At 40.5% G+C, this 20468-nt stretch overlaps 1 protein-coding gene across 10 annotated transcripts in view; it reads left to right on the forward strand.

Annotated features, from left to right (window-relative positions):
- LOC106587020 (dematin) overlaps positions 1-20053 on the forward strand; it is an 80851-nt gene extending 60798 nt beyond the window's left edge. For 7 of the 10 annotated variants that reach the window (XM_082969322.1, XM_082969319.1, XM_082969324.1 and 4 more), the window contains 6 exons: positions 530-674; positions 795-839; positions 1007-1156; positions 2320-2459; positions 2594-2699; positions 2972-3709. In XM_082969322.1, the coding sequence (XP_082825448.1) occupies positions 530-674; positions 795-839; positions 1007-1156; positions 2320-2459; positions 2594-2699; positions 2972-3207 (822 nt within the window). In that variant the 3' untranslated portion in view covers positions 3208-3709. Of the gene's footprint in view, positions 1-529; positions 675-794; positions 840-1006; positions 1157-2319; positions 2460-2593; positions 2700-2971; positions 3710-5786; positions 8494-11287; positions 14789-18374; positions 18440-19504 lie in introns of those variants that run through there. The other 3 variants (XM_082969323.1, XM_082969327.1, XM_082969326.1) reach the window with 3 other exon arrangements.
- The last annotated feature ends 415 nt before the right edge of the window (positions 20054-20468 follow it).

Genomic DNA, 20468 nt, shown 5'->3' on the forward strand with positions numbered 1-20468 from the left:
TAGTAGCTGGCTAGCTTGAAGGGGGTTACGGTTCTAAAGTATAAAGAATAGCAGATCCATACCGCATTGGGTGAGGCGCGTTGCAGGAGAGTATGTTCAGTCCGTAGATGGAAAAATGAGATTAAAAATATATACGAAGAAGGAAATGATATATACAAGGGACGGGACAAGACAATCAAAACATCCCACTGCTATGCCATCTTGGATTCAAATAGGTATTTCAACAGATTTTTTATTTGTGGAACAGACACCGGCAGGAATGCAGTTAAGCATCCAGGATTAGACCCATCCATTGTCTAAAAGCCCATGACTCCACACAAGCACGTTTGCAAAAAGCAGTTACCATGGGAACAATGAGCATCTGTTACACTCTTATTGTTTGCTGTGATCTCACTGGCTTCTTCACTCAGGGACGAAATCTAATGTACACAGAACCCTCATTTTCATGCACTTTCCCAATGTGTGTTTGGGTTACGGTTTGAATATCAATTAGGATCCGGACAGTAATGTTAATCTCATATGTCCCTAGACCATTCTATTCAAGGATCCCAAGGAGTGGCTGGAGAGCAGGGAGTCACCTGGAGGGTCATCAGCAGGTTCAAACCTCCAACTCAAAACCAGCTCTGCATTAGACACCACCACCAAGCTCCCCACACAGCACTTTCACAGGCCAGGTATTGTAATCCATCAGCACACTTATCACCTTCTATCTTCTCTTCTCTGCTCCCTTCTCTGCCCTGCTTTGCTTTTCATCTGGGACTGATGACCATTTTGATTTTATCTTTTCATTGCAGATAATGGAATGAATATATACAAGAAGCCACCAATTTACAAACAAGGTATTTCATGCAACTTAATTGATGTGTGTTGACAGTTTATTAATTTACTGTATACTGGCATAATATTTGACATTAAAAGGTAACATTGGATGTTTTTCTGTGCACATTTACTGTATATTGCCGGTGTGTGTGTGTGTGTGTGTGTGTGTGTGTGTGTGTGTCTCTAGATGTATTAGCATCCATCCCCCAGGGGAAACAGATAGAGGATCTCATCATTGAGTCATCTAAATTCCCTGCCGCCCAGCCACCTGATCCCAACAAACCCTCCAAGATTGAGACAGATTACTGGCCCTGCCCCCCCTCCCTGGCTGCAGTTGGTATGTCTCACACTATTAATTACAACTGTGAATAGTAATGTATAGGGTTGCAAAGCCACCGGTATTTTAACAAAGAAACTGTAATCTTCTGTAATTTTGCTAATTGACAGGTAATCTATGGTAATTTATACTTGAATAACTTTTAAAAAATGTATTCATATATATATATTTTTATTTTTTAAAGTCCCACACACACACACACACACATACATACACAGTAAAAAAAAAAAAAATGGTATATCTGTGTCCATATTGTCCATGAGTTTCTAGTGGATAGACCATATGGTTCAAGAGAAAATAGCCTAATTAATGAAAAAAGCATCTAATCAATAATGGGATGATTTTTTATTAACTCTGCAACTCTTTCATGTATTAACTTTCTTTTTTTTTTTTTTTTTACAACTGCCACCAGTATGGTGCAAAAACATTTACAACAAAACACATTTATTTTACTATGTCAGTGTAAAAAAATATATAAAAGACACTTCATGTTGAAACATTAAACACCAATCGTATTCAATAAGTTGATGGTTTATATTTAGAATAATGTTTTACAGCTTTGTCATTCAGTTTTATATTTTAAAATAACTATTTTAAAATGTTATATACTTTACATGTGATAAGGCCAAAGATAATTAGACGCCTGTGATAATGTCAAGTACCCAAAAAGGCCACTATACATTATCTTATAAAATTCCCCCAAATCTTAAAAATAACCAACATTTTGGTAGTTTACTGGTAAACTTTGAAAGTTTCCAGTAATATACCCTCCTTTTGCAACCCTAGTAGTGAACGATCCCAGCCAGCAAGCACTTATAAAACATTGGTGGCTATGAGGCAGCACACCATTGTAGGTACAGTAAACTGGTAAACTGATATCGGACCAGTGTCGCTAGCCATCATGGTGGCATGCCTCTAGCAACACAACAGCACACCGACCATCCTTAACAGTTCCAACAGTTAATGCTGCTCTTAGCCTGAAGTGTCGGCTACCGCTGTAAAGCCGATGGCTAAAATTGGCAGTGGGCTGCTAACTTTGCCGAGGCCGGGCCGCTGATGAGCTACTAAGCTTCCAATGAGGGATAGTGAGGGTTGGTAGTGGAGAGTAATAGAGCTTAGTAGTACCAGGGTTTCCTCTAACACTTGCCTCTCCTCTACCACAGAGACAGAGTGGAGGAAGAAGGCTGAGTCCCGGAGGAGGGAGGAGGGAGAGAGGGATGAGGAGGATGATGAATATGACAATGGAGACCTGTCCGATGATATGTGGGGACTACGGCAACTGCAGAAGCTGGAGCTCAACAAAGTACGGAACAGGTTTATTTGTAACAAATTCTCCCAAATTTGGCTACTGAACGCACCTAAGTGTTTTCTTAAGTGTAACTCAATGATAGTGGTTGCTTTGAAAACCTTTTGACATTCTATATGTCTACCCTGCAGATTCAGTCGAACTTGGGAAAGATAATCTTGAAAGAGGAGCTGGATAACGCTGTGCCCATCCGCAGGAAAACTCGCTCACTGCCTGACCGGACAGCAATGCACATGGGTAAGAGAGAGGCAGATTCACTTTGTGTCCGTGAGAGTATGTTTATCAACCTTTTATGTTCAAGAGACCAGGAAACTAAGGTCCTACTTCCTTGAAGGACTATTTATATTAACAATTTTACTTGCTTGACCAAGAAGCAACATCCCAGGTAACCGGTGCTAATCCCCAGTGAAGGGGTTGACTAACACTGTGTTAGATTGTGAACTTGTGAGTGGTGGAAACGAGAAAGAAACACAAAATCACACATATGCTCCATTTAAAATCCTTTGTAGAAATGGTGAAGATTCCAGACTTCCTCCACACTTCCTCCACCTACAACATTGCTTGTGTCCCAAATGGCACCCTATTCCCTACATTGTGTACTACTTTTGACCATGGGCCCTGGTCAAAAGTAGGGCACTATATGGAGAATAGTGTGGCATTTGGGACGAAAATCATCCACCCCCGACTTTGTCCTGCATCTTCTCTTCTCCGTGACAGTCTTTTATATTCTATAAGAAAACATTGACATGCCAGACAGACGAGCCTGTAAAAGCATATCGCTCTCCTGCCTTCACAGCTAGTTTCTGACAATGTTCTAGGCACGTTAAATGAGAACATTGCAAGAACAATCATGTGGCCAGTTATCTGTGGATCAGGAGCGTATTCCATCAAAGGACAGCCAAACATACACATGTAGACATGTTCTCAGAACATAAGATATTAATATTCTAGACACGTTTCATGGAAAGTTGTCGAAAACATTTGTGTCCAGTTTGTTGTGGGTTAGGAGAATATTCCATCAACATCCCACCTAACACACAGAACATGTTTGCTTTGTTCTCAGAATATACAGTGCCTTCCGAAAGTATTCACACCCCTTGACTTTTTCCACATTTTGTTGTGTTACAGCCTGAATTTAAAATTGATTACATTTAGGTTGTGTCACTGGCCTACACACAATATCCCATCCCATAATGTCAAAGTGTTTGTAGAAATTTTTACCAATGAATAAAAAAATTAAAAGCTGACATGTCTCGAGTCAATATGTCTTCAACCCCTTTGTTGGCAAGCCTAAATAAGTTCAGGAGTAAAAAAACAAGTCACATAACACGTTGCATAGACTCACTGTGTACCATAAGTGTTTACATGATTTTTGAATAACTACCTCATCGCTGTCCCTCAGTCGAGCAGTGAATTTCAAACACAGATTTAACCACAAAGACCAGGGAGGTTTACCAATGCCTTGCAAAGAAGGGCAGCTATTGGTAGATGGGTAATTTAAAAAGCAGAAATATGAGCATGGTGAACTTATTATTACACTTTGGATGGTGTATCAATACACCCAGTCGTTACATAGATGCAGGTGTCCTTCCTAACTCCGTTGCCGGAGAGGAAGTAAACTGCTCAGGGATTTCACCATGAGTCCAATGGTGACTTTGAAACAGTTCGAGTTTAATGGCTGTGATAGGAGAAAACTGAGGATGGCTCATAAACATTATAGTTACTCCACAATACTAACCTAAATGACAGAGAAAAGGAGGAAGTCTGTAGATTTTTTCCCCCCCAAAACATCCTGTTTGCAATAAGGCACTAAAGTAAAACTGCAAAAAAAAAATCCAAAGTAATGTACTTTGTCTTAAATACAAAGCATTATGTTTGGGTCAAATCCAACACAACACATCACTGAGTACCACTCTTCATATTTTCAAGCATGGTGGTGGCTACTTCATGTTATGGGTATGCTTGTCATCAGCAAGGACTAAGGAAAAAAATCAAAGGAAGTAGAATAGAGCTAAGTACAGACAAAATCCTAGAGGAAAAAACCTGGTTCAGTCTGCTTTCCAACAGACACTGGGAGACAATTTCCCCTTTCAGCAGGACAGTAACCTAAAACACAAGGTCAAATATACACTGGAGTTGCTTACCAAGACGACATTTAATGTTCCTGAGTGGCCTAGTTACAGTTTTGACTTAAATCGGCTTGAAAATCTATGGCAAGACTTAAATGATCAACAAGGAACTGTACATAGCTTGAAGAATTAAAAAAAAAAAAAGAGTAATGTGCAAATATTGTACAATCCAGACTTACCCAAAAAGACTCACAACTGCAATCACTGCCAACGGTGATTCTAATATGTATTGACTCAGGGGTGTGTGTAACGTTCGTCGTGAGGAATGGAGCAAGGTGCAGCGGGTTGAGTGCTCATAATTAAACTTTTAATGTGAAGACTTATAACCAACAAGACAACAATGAATGCTGAAAAACCGTCTTGAAGGCAACATACAGCAATACAAGAACAACCTCCCACAAAAACCCCATTTAATTATAGGACCTTCAATCAGAAGCAATGATTACCAGCTGCTTCCAATTGAAGGTCCAACCCCAATAAACTAAACATAGAACTACAATAGAATAGACTAGATACTAACATAGAACAATACAACAAAAAAACAGAATACATAAACCAAACACCCCTCTACATACACATACAACCCGAACCATATAAAACAAATACCCCCTGCCACGTCCTGACCAAACTACAATAACAAAATAACCCCTATACTGATCAGGACGTGACAGTGTGAACACTTGTGTAAATTAGATATCTGTATTTCATTTTCAATACATTTACAAAAAAGTCTAAAAACAAGTTTTCACTTTGTCATTATGGGGTATTGTGTGTAGATGAGTGAGAATTATTATTTTTTTTTATCAATTTTGAATTCAGGCTGTATGCAATAGCATTTGGAATAAGTCGATGTCTATGACTATTTTCTTAATAAGGCACTGTAAGATATTTATGTTCTAGACACATTTCATGGGAACGTTGCAAGAACATTTGTGTCCAAAGAAAAGTTAATCGCACATCCCATCTTATTGCTTTTTCCAAGCCAACCAAGGTCCTGATTTGTGAACCCCTGATCTATCCATAGCTCCTTGTCTGTTGACAAGGTTAAGAATACTCACACACACAGTGCTTCTAACATAGTGTTTTCAACTTACATATTTGACATACAGTACTCAATTACATCATGCATGTTCATTAATACAGTAATTATACAGTCCTCACCTGGGATTTCAACTCACAACCTCTTCATTCACAGTACGCCGATCTTCCTCCTACGCCACCTTGTCCGGGTCAGGTATTGACTAGTCTGACTATTTTCAAAATGTATTTGATTTACTTATTTCAGCACTTGAAGGGCCTTCTGTGTAGTTGTCTAATGTTGGTGGAGAATATTAACCTGTTTTAATGATACTTCTGGATCACTATGATCAATGAAATAATTTCTTATACCTACCAAGTTGTTTCAGATCTAAACAAGTGCCTAGGGAGGAGGGTTAATGGTTTCTTCTGGACAGGGCCTAACTATACTGGCTCAATAAGTACATACAGTTGAAGTCGGAAGTTCACATACATGGTCAATTAAATTGATTGGATATGATTTGGAAAGGCACACACCTGTCTATATAAGGTCCCACAGTTGACAGTGCATGTCAGAGCAAAAACCAAGCCATGAGGTCGAAGGAATTTCCCTAAGAGCTCCGAGACAGGATTCTATCGAGGCACAGATCTGTGGAAGGGTACCAAAACATTTCTGCAGCATTGAATGTCCCCAAGAACACAGTGGCCTCCATCGTTCTTAAATGGAAGATGTTTGGAACCAGGATGTCTTCCTTAATTGACCTCCCATAAACGTAACAGACATATACCAGGAGCTGTGCCAGGCCCACCATGTCTGTTGACTCATCCAGCTGTAATGCATAGAATTCACTGGCTTGCATGCGAAGTAGTAATTGTTGAAAGAAAACATGCCAATTTGAAAAATAGGCCACGGGAGTTTTTTGAGCGAGAATTAAGACAACTTTCGAGTAGTAAGACATGTATAAAAGCACTATTGGCCCAGCATCGTCTGGTTAAGGGGAGGGTCTGGCTGTGGTGTCTTTACTTGGCTCATCGTGCTCTAGCAACTCCTTGTAGCGGGCTGGGCGCCTGCAGGCTGACTTTGGCCGTCAGTTGAACAGTGTTTCCTCCGACACATTGGTGCACCTGGCTTCCGGGTTAAATGAGCATGTGTTAAGAATTGTTTGGCGGGTCATGTTTCGGAGGATGCATGACTCGACCTTTGCCTCTCCCGAGCACGTTGTGGAGAGGCAAAAATCACAAAAAAAGGGGGGCATTTATTTATATATAAATATATATAAATAAATTAAAAGTTGGAGATGGAACTCTGTGTTGTGTATTGTTTTGGTATAACTGGTGTCATCATTGCTTAAATGACAAATGTTAGAAAGTACAGACATGCTACTGCAAATATACTGATATTCTGAGAATATGGCAACCATGTATTGGGTATGTTTCTGTATGGGTATGGCAACAAATTAGGAATGTTACAGATAGAAATGCAATGATGAGAGTATATGTGATTCCTTATCAGAGACACATGTTTGTTCTACATGCCATACAGTGCATTCTGAAAGTTCCTAAGACTATTTGACTTTTTCCAAATTTTGTTACGTTACAGCCTTATTCTAAAATGGCAGATTTTTTCCCCTCATCAATCTACACACAATACCCCATAATGACAAAGCAAAACCAGATTTTCAGATTGTTTTGTCAAAAAAAGAAATACATGAAATATCACATTTACATAAGTATTCAGACCCTTTACTCAGTACTTTGTTGAAGAACCTTTGGCAGCGATTACAACCTCGAGTCTTCTTGGGTATGACGCTACAAGCTTGGCACACCTGTATTTTGGGAATTTCTCCCATTTTTCTCTGCAGACCCTCTCAAGCTCTGTCAGGTTCAATGGGGAGTGTCGCTGCATAGCTATTTTCAGGTCTCTCCAGAGATGTTTGATTGGGAGCATTCCTGCATTGTCTTGGTTGTGTGCCTGGGGTCGTTGTCCTGTTGGAAGGTGAACCATCACTCTAGTCTGAGGTCCTGAGTGCTCTGGAGCAGGTTTTCATCAACGATCTCTCTGTACTTTGCTCCGTTCATCTTTCCCTCGATCCAGTCCCTGCCGCTGATAAACATCGCCACAGTATGATGCGGCCACCACCATGCTTCACCGTAGGGATGGTGCCAGGTTTCCTCCAGACGTGACGCTTGGCATTCAGGCCAAAAGAGTTCAATCTTGGTTTCATCCGACCAGAGAATCTTGTTTCTCATGCTCTGAGAGTCCTTCAGGGGGCTGTCATGTGCCTTTTACTGAGGAGTGGCTTCCGTCTGGCCACTCTACCATAAAGGCCTGATGGGTGGAGTGCTGCAGAGATGCTTTTCCTTCTGGAAAGTTCTCCCATCTCCACAGACAAACTCTGGAGCTCTGTCAGAGTAACCATCAGGTTCTTGGTCACCTCCCTGACCAAGGCCCTTCTCCCCCGATTGCTCAGTTTAGACGGTTGGCCAGCTCTAGGAAGAGTCTTGGTTGTTCCAATTTCTTCCATTTAAGAATGATGGAGGCCAATGTGTTTTTGGGGACCTTCAATGATACAAAAGTGTTTTGGTACCCTTCCACCAGATCTGTGCCTCAACACAAGTCTCTGAGCTCTACGGACAATTCCTTCGACCTTGTGGCTTGGATTTTGCTCGGACATGCACTGTCAACTGTGGGACCTTATATTTTCCAAATCATGTCCAATCAGTTGAATTTACCACAGATGGACTCCAATCAAGTTATTTAAACATCTCAAGGATGATCAATGGAAACAGGATTGTAGGCCGTCATTGTAAATAAGAATTTGTTCTTACAGTGGGGGAAAAAAGTATTTGATCCCCTGCTGATTTTGTATGTTTGCCCACTGATAAAGAAAGGATCAGTCTATCATTTTAATGGTAGGTTTATTTGAACAGTGAGAGACAGAATAACATCAAAAATATTGAGAAAAACGCATGTCAAAAATGTTATAAATTGATTAGCATTTTAATGAGGGAAATAAGTATTTGACCCCCTCTCAATCAGAAAGATTTCTGTCTCCCAGGTGTCTTTTATACAAGTAACGAGCTGAGATTAGGAGCACACTCTTAAAGGGAGTGCTCCTAACCGCAGCTTGTTACCTGTAAAAAAGACACCTGTCCACAGATACAATCAATCAGATTCCAAACTCTCCACCATGGCCAAGACCAAAGAGCTCTCCAAGGATGTCAGGGACAAGATTGTAGACCTACACAAGGCTGGAATGGGCTACAAGACCATTGCCAAGCAGCTTGGTGAGAAGGTGACAACATTTGGTGCGATTATTCGCAAATGGAAAAACACAAAAGAACTGTCAATATCCCTCGGGCTGGGGCTCCATGCAAGATCTCACCTCGTGGGGTTGCAATGATCATGAGAACGGTGAGGAATCAGCCCAGAACTACACGAGAGGATCTTGTCAATGATCTCAAGGCAGCTGGGACCATAGTCACCAAGAAAACAATTGGTAACATACTACGCCGTAAAGGACTGAAATACTGCGTGCCCGCAAGGTCCCCCTACTGAAGAATATATATACATGCCCGTCTGAAGTTTGCCAATGAACATCTGAATGATTCAGAGGACAACTGGTGAAAGTGTTGTGGTCAGATGAGACCAAAATGGAGCTCTTTGGCATCAACTCAACTCGCCGTGTTTGGAGGAGGAGGAATGCTGCCTATGACCCCAAGAACACTATCTCCACCATCAAACATGGAGGTGGAAACATTATGCTTTGGGGGTGTTTTTCTGCTAAGGGGGCAGGACAACTTCACTGCATCATTTGACGGGGCCATGTACTATCAAATCTTGGGTGAGAACCTCCTTCCCTCAGCCAGGGCATTGAAAATGGGTCGTGGATGGGTATTCCAGCATGACAATGACCCAAAACGCATGGCCAAGGCAACAAAGAAGTGGCTCAAGAAGAAGCACATTAAGGTCCTGGTGTGGCTTAGCCAGTCTCCAGACACAGCTGAAGGTTCGAGTTGCCAAACGTCAGCCTCGAAACCTTAATGACTTGGAGAAGATCTGCAAAGAGGAGTGGGACAAAATCCCACCTGAGATGTGTGCAAACCTGGTGGCCAACTACAAGAAACATCTGACCTCTGTGATCGCCAACAAGGTTTTTGCCACCAAGTACTAAGTCATGTTTTGCAGAGGGGTCAAATACTTATTTCCCTCATTAAAATGCAAATCAATTTATAACATTTTTGACATGCGTTTTTCTGGATTTTTTTGTTGTTATTCTGTCTCTCACTGTTCAAATAAACCTACCATTAAAATGATAGACTGATCATTTCTTTGTAAGTGGGCAAACGTACAAAATCAGCAGGGGATCAAATACTTTTTCCCCCCACTGTAACTGACTTGCCTAGTTAAATAAAATCAATAAATAAATAAACGTACCTGAGATCAATTTCGAGTCTTATAGCGATGTGTTAGAATACTTATGTAAATAAGTTATTTCTGTTTTTCATTTTTAATGAATGTGCTACATTTCAAAAAAACTGTTTTCACTTTGCCATTATGGGGTATTGTGTCACAACTGTCTTCAAGAATGGACCAAGGCGCAGCGGGAATGTGGATACTCATAGTTTTTAATACTCAAGTAAGGCATCCACAGGAAAAAACAATAAACAAGACAGCAACAGTTTTGCATGCTAACTAACGCATTGCAAAAACAACTACCCACAACCCCAACGAAAAACACACACTACTATATAGGACTCCCAATCAAAGGCAACTCAACACACCTGCCTTCAATTGGGAGTCCAATCACCAACACAACACTTAACACACAAAAACCTGCCACGTCCTGACCAAAACTAATACAATTGCTCCCTCTGCTGGTCAGGACGTGACATATTGTGTGTAGACTGATGAGAAAAAAATATTTAACACATTTCAGAATAAGGCTGTAACGTAACAAAATGTGGAAAAAGTCAAGGGGTCTGAATACTTTCCAAATACACTGTATGTGTAGAAAGTTCTCTTTGAGATGCTCAGCTATCTAGAACTCTACCACTTCCCATCTTTCAATGAGGAACTAATTTTAATTACGCTAAACAAAAATATAAATGCAACATGTAAAGTGTTGGTCCCATGTTTCATGACCCGAAATAAAAGATCCCAGAAATATTCCATGCGCACAAAAAACATTTTTCTCTCAAATACATTGGTTTACATCCCTGTTAGTGAGCATTTCTCATTTACCAAGAGATAATCCATCCACCTGACAGGTGTGGCATATCAAGAAGCTGATTAAACAGCATAATCATTACACAGGTGCATCTTGTGCTAGAGACAATAAAAGGCCACTCTAAATTGTGCAGTTTTGTCACACAGCACAATGCCACAAGACTTAAGTGTGCAATTGGCATGCTGACTGCAGGAATGTCCACCAGAGCTGTTGCCAGAGAATTGAATGTTCATTTCTCAACCATAAGCTGCTGTTATTTTAGAGAATTTGGCAGTACGTCCAACCGGCCTCACATCCGCAGATCACGTGTATGGCGTTGTGTGGGCGAGTGGTTTGCTGATGTCAATATTGTGAACAGAGTGCCCAACGGTGGGGTTATCGTATGGGCAGGCATAAGCTACGGACAACGAGCACAATGCATTTTATCAATGGCAATTTGAATCCACAGAGATACCGTGACGAGATCCTGAAGCCCATCGTCGTCCCATTCATCCACCACCATCACCTCATGTTGCAGCATGATAATGCACAGCCCCATGTTGCAAGGATCTGTACACAATTCCTGGAAGCTGAAAATGTCCCAGTTCTTCCATGGCCTGCATACTCACCAGACACACCACCCATTGAGCATGTTTGGGATGCTCTGGATCGATATCCAGCAACTTCGCACAGCCATTGAAGTTGAGTGTGACAACGTTCCATAGGCCACAATCAACAGCCTGATCAACTCTATGTGATGGAGAAGTGTCCTGCTGCAGGAGGCAAATGGTTGTCACGCCAGATGCTGACTGTTTTCGTGATACCTTTTTTTTAAAGGTATCTGTGACCAACCGATGCATATCTGTATTCCCAATCATGTGAAATCCATAGATTACTGCCTAATTTATTTATTTCAATTGACTGATTTCCTAATATGAACTGTAACTCAGTAAAATGAAATTGTTGCATGTTGCGTTTATATTTTTGTTCAGTATAGATAAATTAAGTGTGTTGTAACTGTTGCCAAATAATTACATTAACATAAAGTCTTGAACCCAGGCCACCAGCACAAATGACACACACTAACCTGTGCCCCAATATGGGATATATCTAGGGAATATGCTTATTAGGCCAGTATAGTTAGGCCCTGTACTGAAGAAACCCTAACCTCTCCTCCCTAGGCACTTGTGTAGATCTGAAACAACTTGATAGGTGTAAGTATTAGGGTGAGTGCACTTTGAAGTAAATCTCAGCTCTATTAAAAGCACTCAAGAAAAACTTTTATTTATCACAGTGATTACTACACAACACTAAACAATAAATTAATTGCACTATAATGGTGTCAAACAGTGCCAACAAACTGTTAGGGCCTACATAAAGCTGTCCCAACAGCAGTCCCAACATCTTACCACTGCTACACCTAGCTATCAGCCGAGTCTTGTCTGGCAGCAAAACAGTTCATTCAGCCTCGTTTACTGCCTTTTAATTTAAAAAAACATAGCTGATATGTCTGACTTGCTTAAACAAATTAGGTTTCTAATGACAATTGAGATGTACAAAGGGGACAAGTGGCGACAAGCAGATACGAGGCAATCCGTAATTTCGATTAAGATATTAATGAGCGAGCAAGGACAGATGTAATCAATGTAACTTTTACCACCATAACTTTTGAAATGTACAGTGACATATACTTCAGAACATCGGCTTTTCTTACAGTGTTCTCCCTGTACACCAAGTCAGAACCGTAGGATAAATAAAGGGGACATGTAAGCAGACAATGAAAGCTCTTAGAATATTCGATAATTACATTTCTCTAAAACAGGTTATAGGCTACATGTGCACCACCAAGTCAGAACAGTAAGCAAAATTAAGAGGGGTAAATAGACCAAATTATTAGGCACATGGGCTACTAACATCTTACTACACAACATACACTTAGTATTACTTTCTTAGCTACAGTATACATATCTCCCTGGCATATTACATCATTTATGCAGCAGCATACAATGCATTTTTGGACTCACCTAGTTGTGCTGTGCTCACTTGAACAGGAAGGTGGCGCGGCGGTCCTTTGTGAGCAAATTTTGTCGTCAAAGTCTGGCATTCTCTGGATTTATGGTGCTTTCAAATCAACTTGGAACTCGGGTAAAAAACAAGGTTGAATCATGATGACGTCATTGATCCTCAGGTCGTAGCTCTAGAAAGAGGCCGGATTTACAATTCCGAGTTGGATGACCGTTCAAAACGTATTTTCCCAGTCGGTGCTCGTTTATTCCAGACTTCCCAGTTGTCTTGAACTCACTGAAGTCAAGTTTTCCCAGTTCCGAGTTAACGGTTGTTTTGAACGCGACACAAATCATGCTTCATTGACAGCATGGCCAATATTTATCATTTTAAACTTGGAAAAGAGCCCCTTAATCCCAGATTTGGGACCACACACCCACTCCACTGAATAGCAGGCAAGTGATTGCTTTGTAATGCTTGCAGTTAGCCAATGTCACTGATTCCTTCCAAACCACTCATTGTTGAATTTTGCGATTTCCAACTTCTTGTGTAATGTTTATGTCCAGTGGCCGATGAGCACCGATACGTTTTATCTATAATTTCTATTCATTATTTCTCGTCATATGACAAGGATTAAAAAGGAATAGCCAGTAGATTGACGACTTGATTCATGATGATGACTGCTAGCTAAGATTTTTAAAGTATGATGTTGACATGATCAGTCCAATCAAAGCTACTGTACATATAACGTGATTTGACAATTTTATCTATGGCTAATGACCTTGAGCTTTGGATGAGCACTTCTAATGTAACTCTATGGTAGCACCCAAGGGGCTAGAATTTTGTACCTCTACCCTTAGACTTGGTGGTGACATAGTGTCGCCATGAGTGACAGAACACTGAGCCAATCACGGCGTGACACTCTGTATTTTCTGCTGGCTTGCCCCACCACCACAGAAAGCACTGAGCTATGCGGCATTTTGGAGCTGCCTTACTCAAGAAAACAAAAAAGAGACCATGTTTGTATGCAGCTTTATTTACTCAATAATACATTGTTTGAAAACTGATATGTGACACGTTTTAATGGCAAAATAAAATGCAAAACAGGCAAGCCCCCAAATTTGTTTAAAAACAAATTGGTTTTCAAAACAAGGTTTTCAAAACTGTTCAGGAGTATCATTAAAACAGGTTAATTTGCCCCACCAACCTTAGACAACGATATAGAAAGTCCTTAAATTGTGGAAATAAGTCAATCAAATCAATAATTGACACAGACATGGTGGTTTAGGAGGAAAATGCTGTAAAACAAGAGGTTATCAGTTCAAATCCCAGGTGAGAACATGTTGAATAATAATTACTATATTAATGAACATGCACAATGTTGTCAAAGTGTGTCAAATATGTACATTTAACCTCTCTAGGGTAGGTGGCACCAAATCGTCCCACCTACGTAACAGCCAGTGTAATCCCGTGGCGCGTTATTCAAAAACCTCAAAAATGCAAAAACTTCAATTTTTCAAACATATGACTATTTTACACCATTTTAAAGACAAGACTCTCGTTAATCTAACCACACTGTCCGATTTCAAAAAGGCTTTACAACGAAAGCAAAACATTAGATTATGTCAGCAGAGTACCCAGCCAGAAATAATCAGACACCCATTTTTCAAGCTAGCATATAATGTCACATAAACCCAAACCACAGCTAAATGTAGCACTAACCTTTGATGATCTTCATCAGATGACAACCCTAGGACATTATGTTATACAATACATGCATGTTTTGTTCAATCAAGTTCATATTTATATCAAAAACCAGCTTTTTACATTAGCATGTGACTAGCATGTGACTAGCATTCCCACCGAACACTGCAGGTTAATTTACTAAATTACTCACGATAAACGTTCACAAAAAGCATAACAATTATTTTAAGAATTATAGATACAGAACTCCTCTATGCACTCGATATGTCCGATTTTAAAATAGCTTTTCGGTGAAAGCACATTTTGCAATATTCTCAGTAGATAGCCCGGCATCACAGGGCTAGCTATTTAGACACCCAGCAAGTTTAGCACTCACCAAAGTCAGATTTACTATAAGAAAAATGTTATTACCTTTGCTGTCTTCGTCAGAATGCACTCCCAGGACTTCTACTTCAATAACAAATGTTGGTTTGGTTCAAAATAATCCATAGTTATATTCAAACAGCGGTGTATTGTTCGTGCGTTCAAGACTCTATCCGAAAGGGTAAATAAGGGTGACGAGCATGGCGCAATTCGTGACAAAAAAATTCTAAATATTCCATTACCGTACTTCGAAGCATGTCAACCGCTGTTTAAAATCAATTTTTATGCCATTTTTCTCATAAAAAAGCGATAATATTCCGACCGGGAATCTGCGTTTAGGTAAACAGACGAAAGAAAATAAAGCATGGGGTCGACTCGGGCACGCGCCTAAGCCCATAGTACTCTGATCGGCCACTTGCCAAAAGCGATAAAGTGTTTCAGCCAGAGGCTGCCTCGATATCGTTCAGCTTTTTCCCGGGCTCTGAGAGCCTATGGGAGCCGTAGGAAGTGTCACGTTAGAGCAAAGATCCTCAGTCTTCAATAAAAAGAGCCAAGATGAAACACAACTTGTCAGACAGGCCACTTCCTGCATGGAATCTTCTCAGGTTTTTGCCTGCCATTTGAGTTCTGTTATACTCACAGACACCATTCAAACAGTTTTAGAAACTTTAGGGTGTTTTCTATCCAAAGGCAATAATTATATGCATATTCTAGTTACTGGGCAGGAGTAGTAACCAGATTAAATCGGGTACGTTTTTTATCCGGCCGTGTCAATACTGCCCCCTAGCCCTAACAGGTTAAAACACTGTGTGTATGAGTATCCCTGAACTTGCCAACAGACAAAAACAGCTGTGATTGGATCAGTGGTTCATCAATTAGGGGCTTGGCAACAGTAACATGGCGTGATGTTCAATGAAATAAAAAATGGTGGGGTCGGGTGCTTCTTTGGGACCTTCAAGCTACGTCCTGACAACTGATACACAGAAATGTTCTTGCAACGTTCCCATGAAATGTGTCTAGAACATTAATATCTTACATTCTGAGAACATGGCAACCATGTTCAGTGTATGTTTGATGTGACGGTAACAAGGCATGATGTTCAATGAAAAAAATGTTTTTGGGGGAGAATGCTTCTTTGGGACCTTATGGCGATGTCCTGCCAACTGACACTCAAATGTTCTTGCAACGTTCCCATGAAACGTGTGTAGAACATGAATAACATTAACAACCATATTCTGTGTATGTTTGGTGGGATGTTGATGGAATATTCTCCTAACCCTTAGAAAACTGGACACAGGAATGTTCTTTCAACGTTCCCATGAAACATGTCCAGAAAATGTATATCTAATATTGTGAGAAAATGGCAACCAATGTCCTGTGTATGTTTGGTGGGACGTTGATGGAATATTCTCGTAACCCTCAGAAAACTGGACACAAAAATAGTGGTCATTTCTAGTTATTGATAATATTGTCACTTCCAGTCATTGACCATTTGTGCATGTTTGTGCACGTTCTTGCCACGTCCCATAAAACGCATCTAGAACATTAATGTTGTACAATATATTCTGTGAACATTGTAACCATGTTCTAGATAAGTTCTGCTTGACATTAAGGGAATGTTTGAACCAAAACATGCTAAAAATGTTCTCAGAAGGTTTTTGCTAATATAGATACAATGTTCCCCTAACTAACGGAAAACTGGACACTTAAACATTAGAGGGAACATTAAATTGTTAGCTGAGTATATCTTGGCCGAAGCTTTTGATACAGTAGACCATTCCATTCTTGTGGGCTGGCTAAGGAATATTGGTGTCTCTGAGGGGTCTTCGGCCAGGTTTGCTAACTACCTCTCTCAAAGAGTGCAGTGTATAAAGTCAGAAAATCTGCTGTCTCAGCCACTGCCTGTCACCAAGGGAGTACCCCAAGTCTCAATCCTAGGCCCCACGCTCTTCTCAATTTACATCTACAACATAGCTCATCCAGTAGGAAGCTCTCTCATCCATTTATATGCAGATGATACAGTCTTATACTCAGCTGGCCCCTCCCTGGATTTTGTGTTAAATGCTCTACAACAAAGCTTTCTTAGTGTCCAACAAGCTTTCTCTACTCTTTAACCTTGTTCTCAACACCTCCAAAACAAAGGTCATGTGGTTTGGTAAGAAGAATGCCCCTCTCCCCACAGGTGTGATTACTACCTCTGAGGGTTTAGAGCTTGAGGTAGTCACCTCATACAAGTACTTGGGAGTATGGCTAGACGGTACACTGTCCTTCTCTCAGCACATATCAAAGCAGGTGGCTAAAGTTAAATCTAGACTTGGTTTCCTCTATCGTAATCGCTCCTCTTTCACCCCAGCTGCCAAACTAACCCTGACCATCCTACCCATGCTAGATTACAGAGAGATAATTTATAGATCAGCAGGTAAGGGTGCTCTCGAGCGGCTAGATGTTCTTTACCATTCGGCCATCAGATTTGCCACCAATGCTCCTTATAGGACACATTGCTGCACTCTATACTCCTCTGTAAACTGGTCATCACTGTATACCCGTCGCAAGACCCACTGGTTGATGCTTATTTATAAAACCCTCTTAGGCCTCATTCCCCCCTATCTGAGATATCTACTGCAGCCCTCATCCTCCACATACAACACCCGTTCTGCCAGTCACATTCTGTTAAAGGTCCCCAAAGCACACACATCCCTGGGTCGCTCTTCTTTTCAGTTGGCTGCAGGTAGCGACTGGAACGAGCTGCAACAAACACTCAAACTGGACAGTTTTATCTCAATCTCTTCATTCAAAGACTCAATCATGGACACTCTTACTGACAGTTGTGACTGTTTTGCGTGATGTATTGTTGTCTCTACCTTCTTGCCATTTGTGCTGTTGTCTGTGCCCAATAATGTTTGTAACATGTTTTGTGCTGCTACCATGTTGTGTTGCTACCATGTTGTTGTCATGTTCTGTTGCTACTATGATGTGTTGTCATGTGTTGCTGCCTTGCTATGTTGTTGTATTAGGTCTCTCTTTATGTAGTGTTGTCTCTCTTGTCGTGATGTGTGTTTTGTCCTATATTTATAATGTTCTTTTTGAATTTTGTTATTTATTTTTTTAATCCCAGCCCCTGTCCCCGCAGGAGATATTTTGCCTTTTGGTAGGCCGTCATTGTAAATAAGAATTTGTTCTTAAATTACTTGCCTAGTTAAATAAAGGTTAAATAAAATTATATTCCTCAGTGCTCGTAGTAGGGTGAAGTTTCCCCTAGATGCTGATCTTAGATCAGTTTTGCATTTAGCCCTCTCAAGGTTAAGGTTAGGATGGTGGAGGGAAGCTGATTCTAGATCTGTACATAGACTTTACCCCAGGGCCTCTCAAGTGGCCAAGTGCAAGATATGGGTTGTATGAAATATAGTATTCAATATCATCGCTCCTTGATTATACAATGCAGTGCCTATGATATTGATAGACATACATGTGATCTACATTCCTAGGGTCATCCTCCAATGCCTCCAAAAACATACATTTCCAAGCAACCAGTAGGAGTGGTCAGACCAGGGTGAGTAGAGGGTGCAAAGCATCTGGGCCAGTTTTCACAAAGCGTCTCAGAGTAGGAATTATTGATCTAGGGTCATGTCCCCACTCTTCATACATTTTTTCATTATGATTTAAAATACAAAACTAATCCTAGATCAGCACTATTGTGAGACGCTTTGTGAACACTGGCCAGGGCCCGGTTTCACAAAAGCATGTTAAGGCTACGTTGATCGTTTGAATCTCCGTAGGAGCATTGTTAGATCTCCAAGCTGTTTCTCAAAACCATCGTTACTAAAGTTGCTTTTGAAAACATTTGTTATTTAATGGCTGCCTCAGACCACTTTTGGAACAGCTTAGTATGTCGTTAGATGCTTTTTTGCCCTTCCGCGTCACTTTATACACAGAAGATCTCCGCTAAACACAAAATCTTTGTCTTTCTGTGACCTCCAATAACTTCAGAACGAATATGACAGTGACTACAAATACGAAGTGGCCCATTTCTTTGCATAACAAGCGAAAGATATAAAGACGGTTCAAGTGAAAACCGAGATGACTGTATTAAAAGATACATCCAATAGACCTATATTTTCAAATGATATTGAAATCAATTTCATGTTAATTCAATGTAGTTTTATTTTGCTATTTGTATGCTACTGTCTGTAATTTTTGCCTCAATATATTTCATGATGAAATCTTGATTTAGTGCATTATTATAGGGTAAGCATTAGAATAAGCCACCTCAATATTCGTAGCCATAGGGGATAATATCTCTCTAGGAGCTGATCCGTTGGCAGTGTTGTGGAATACTTCTAATGTTAAGGTAAGATTGGAAAGGGAGAACGCTGATCGGAGAACACTGCTTTCTTTCTTTCGATCCTATCGGTATCGACACAGAACTCAACGGCGCACAAATATTCTCTCTGTGTGTTAAAACACTCGTAAACCTATGTTCCATCGCTATCGGGAAACCGGGCCCTGGGCATTATATCGCTGCTGACTGAAGTTCATAGCGTTATTCTAAATTGACTAACACCAAAACCAGTGTTTCTCACAGCACTTCTAATGGTTTGTTCCATTCTGCGTGTAGCTCCAGTCTGCCGAGTTCACCCAATCTGACAGTGACAAAGGAGGACCAGGTAAGGCCTGGTGGTTCAATATGATTGGTTGACTTCCTATACTGTAACAATATCAGAACCCAACCAGTCATACAGATGTCGGATCTTAGTATGACCCACCTAGTCACAGGAGGAAAATAATCCTGCAGAAGGAGAATTTGAATGAATATTTAGAATCGCCGCCAGGGAGCAGCTGGAAGCGGTGTTTGTAGGCTAAACAATAACTTAGACTACAAGTCCACTGGGAGTCCATTCAAGTAGTGTGGTGGAATTATTGTAATCAAAAGGAGAGACTTTTAGATTTCTTCAAAACAATCAAACTTTATTATTTAATTACTGCAGAAATAGAGCTGGTCGGTAATCACCCCTGGAGGTGATTACTGAGAACTCAACGAGCTGGTTTGAGCCACAGCATCCTCCTTCAGTCTACATGACACACAACAGATGTATGGAATGGGTCACAAGCTTAAGCTTTGTATGAAAGATACTTAGAGTGCCTTGCGAAAGTATTCGGCCCCCTTGAACTTTTCGACCTTTTGCCACATTTCAGGCTTCAAACATAAAGATATAAAACTGTAATTTTTTGTGAAGAATCAACAACAATTGGGACACAATCATGAAGTGGAACGAAATTTATTGGATATTTCAAACTTTTTTAACGAATAAAAAACTGAAAAATTGGGCGTGGAAAATTATTCAGCCCCTTTACTTTCAGTGCAGCAAACTCTCTCCAGAAGTTCAGTGAGGATCTCTGAATGATCCAATGTTGACCTAAATGACTAATGATGATAAATAGAATCCACCTGTGTGTAATCAAGTCTCCGTATAAATGCACCTGCTCTGTGATAGTCTCAGAGGTCCGTTTAAAGCGCAGAGAGCATCATGAAGAACAAGGAACACACCAGGCAGGTCCGAGATACTGTTGTGGAGAAGTTT

This window comes from Salmo salar, chromosome 26 (genome assembly GCF_965601325.2).
Source record: "Salmo salar chromosome 26, fSalSal1, whole genome shotgun sequence".
Classification (NCBI taxonomy): domain Eukaryota; kingdom Metazoa; phylum Chordata; class Actinopteri; order Salmoniformes; family Salmonidae; genus Salmo; species Salmo salar.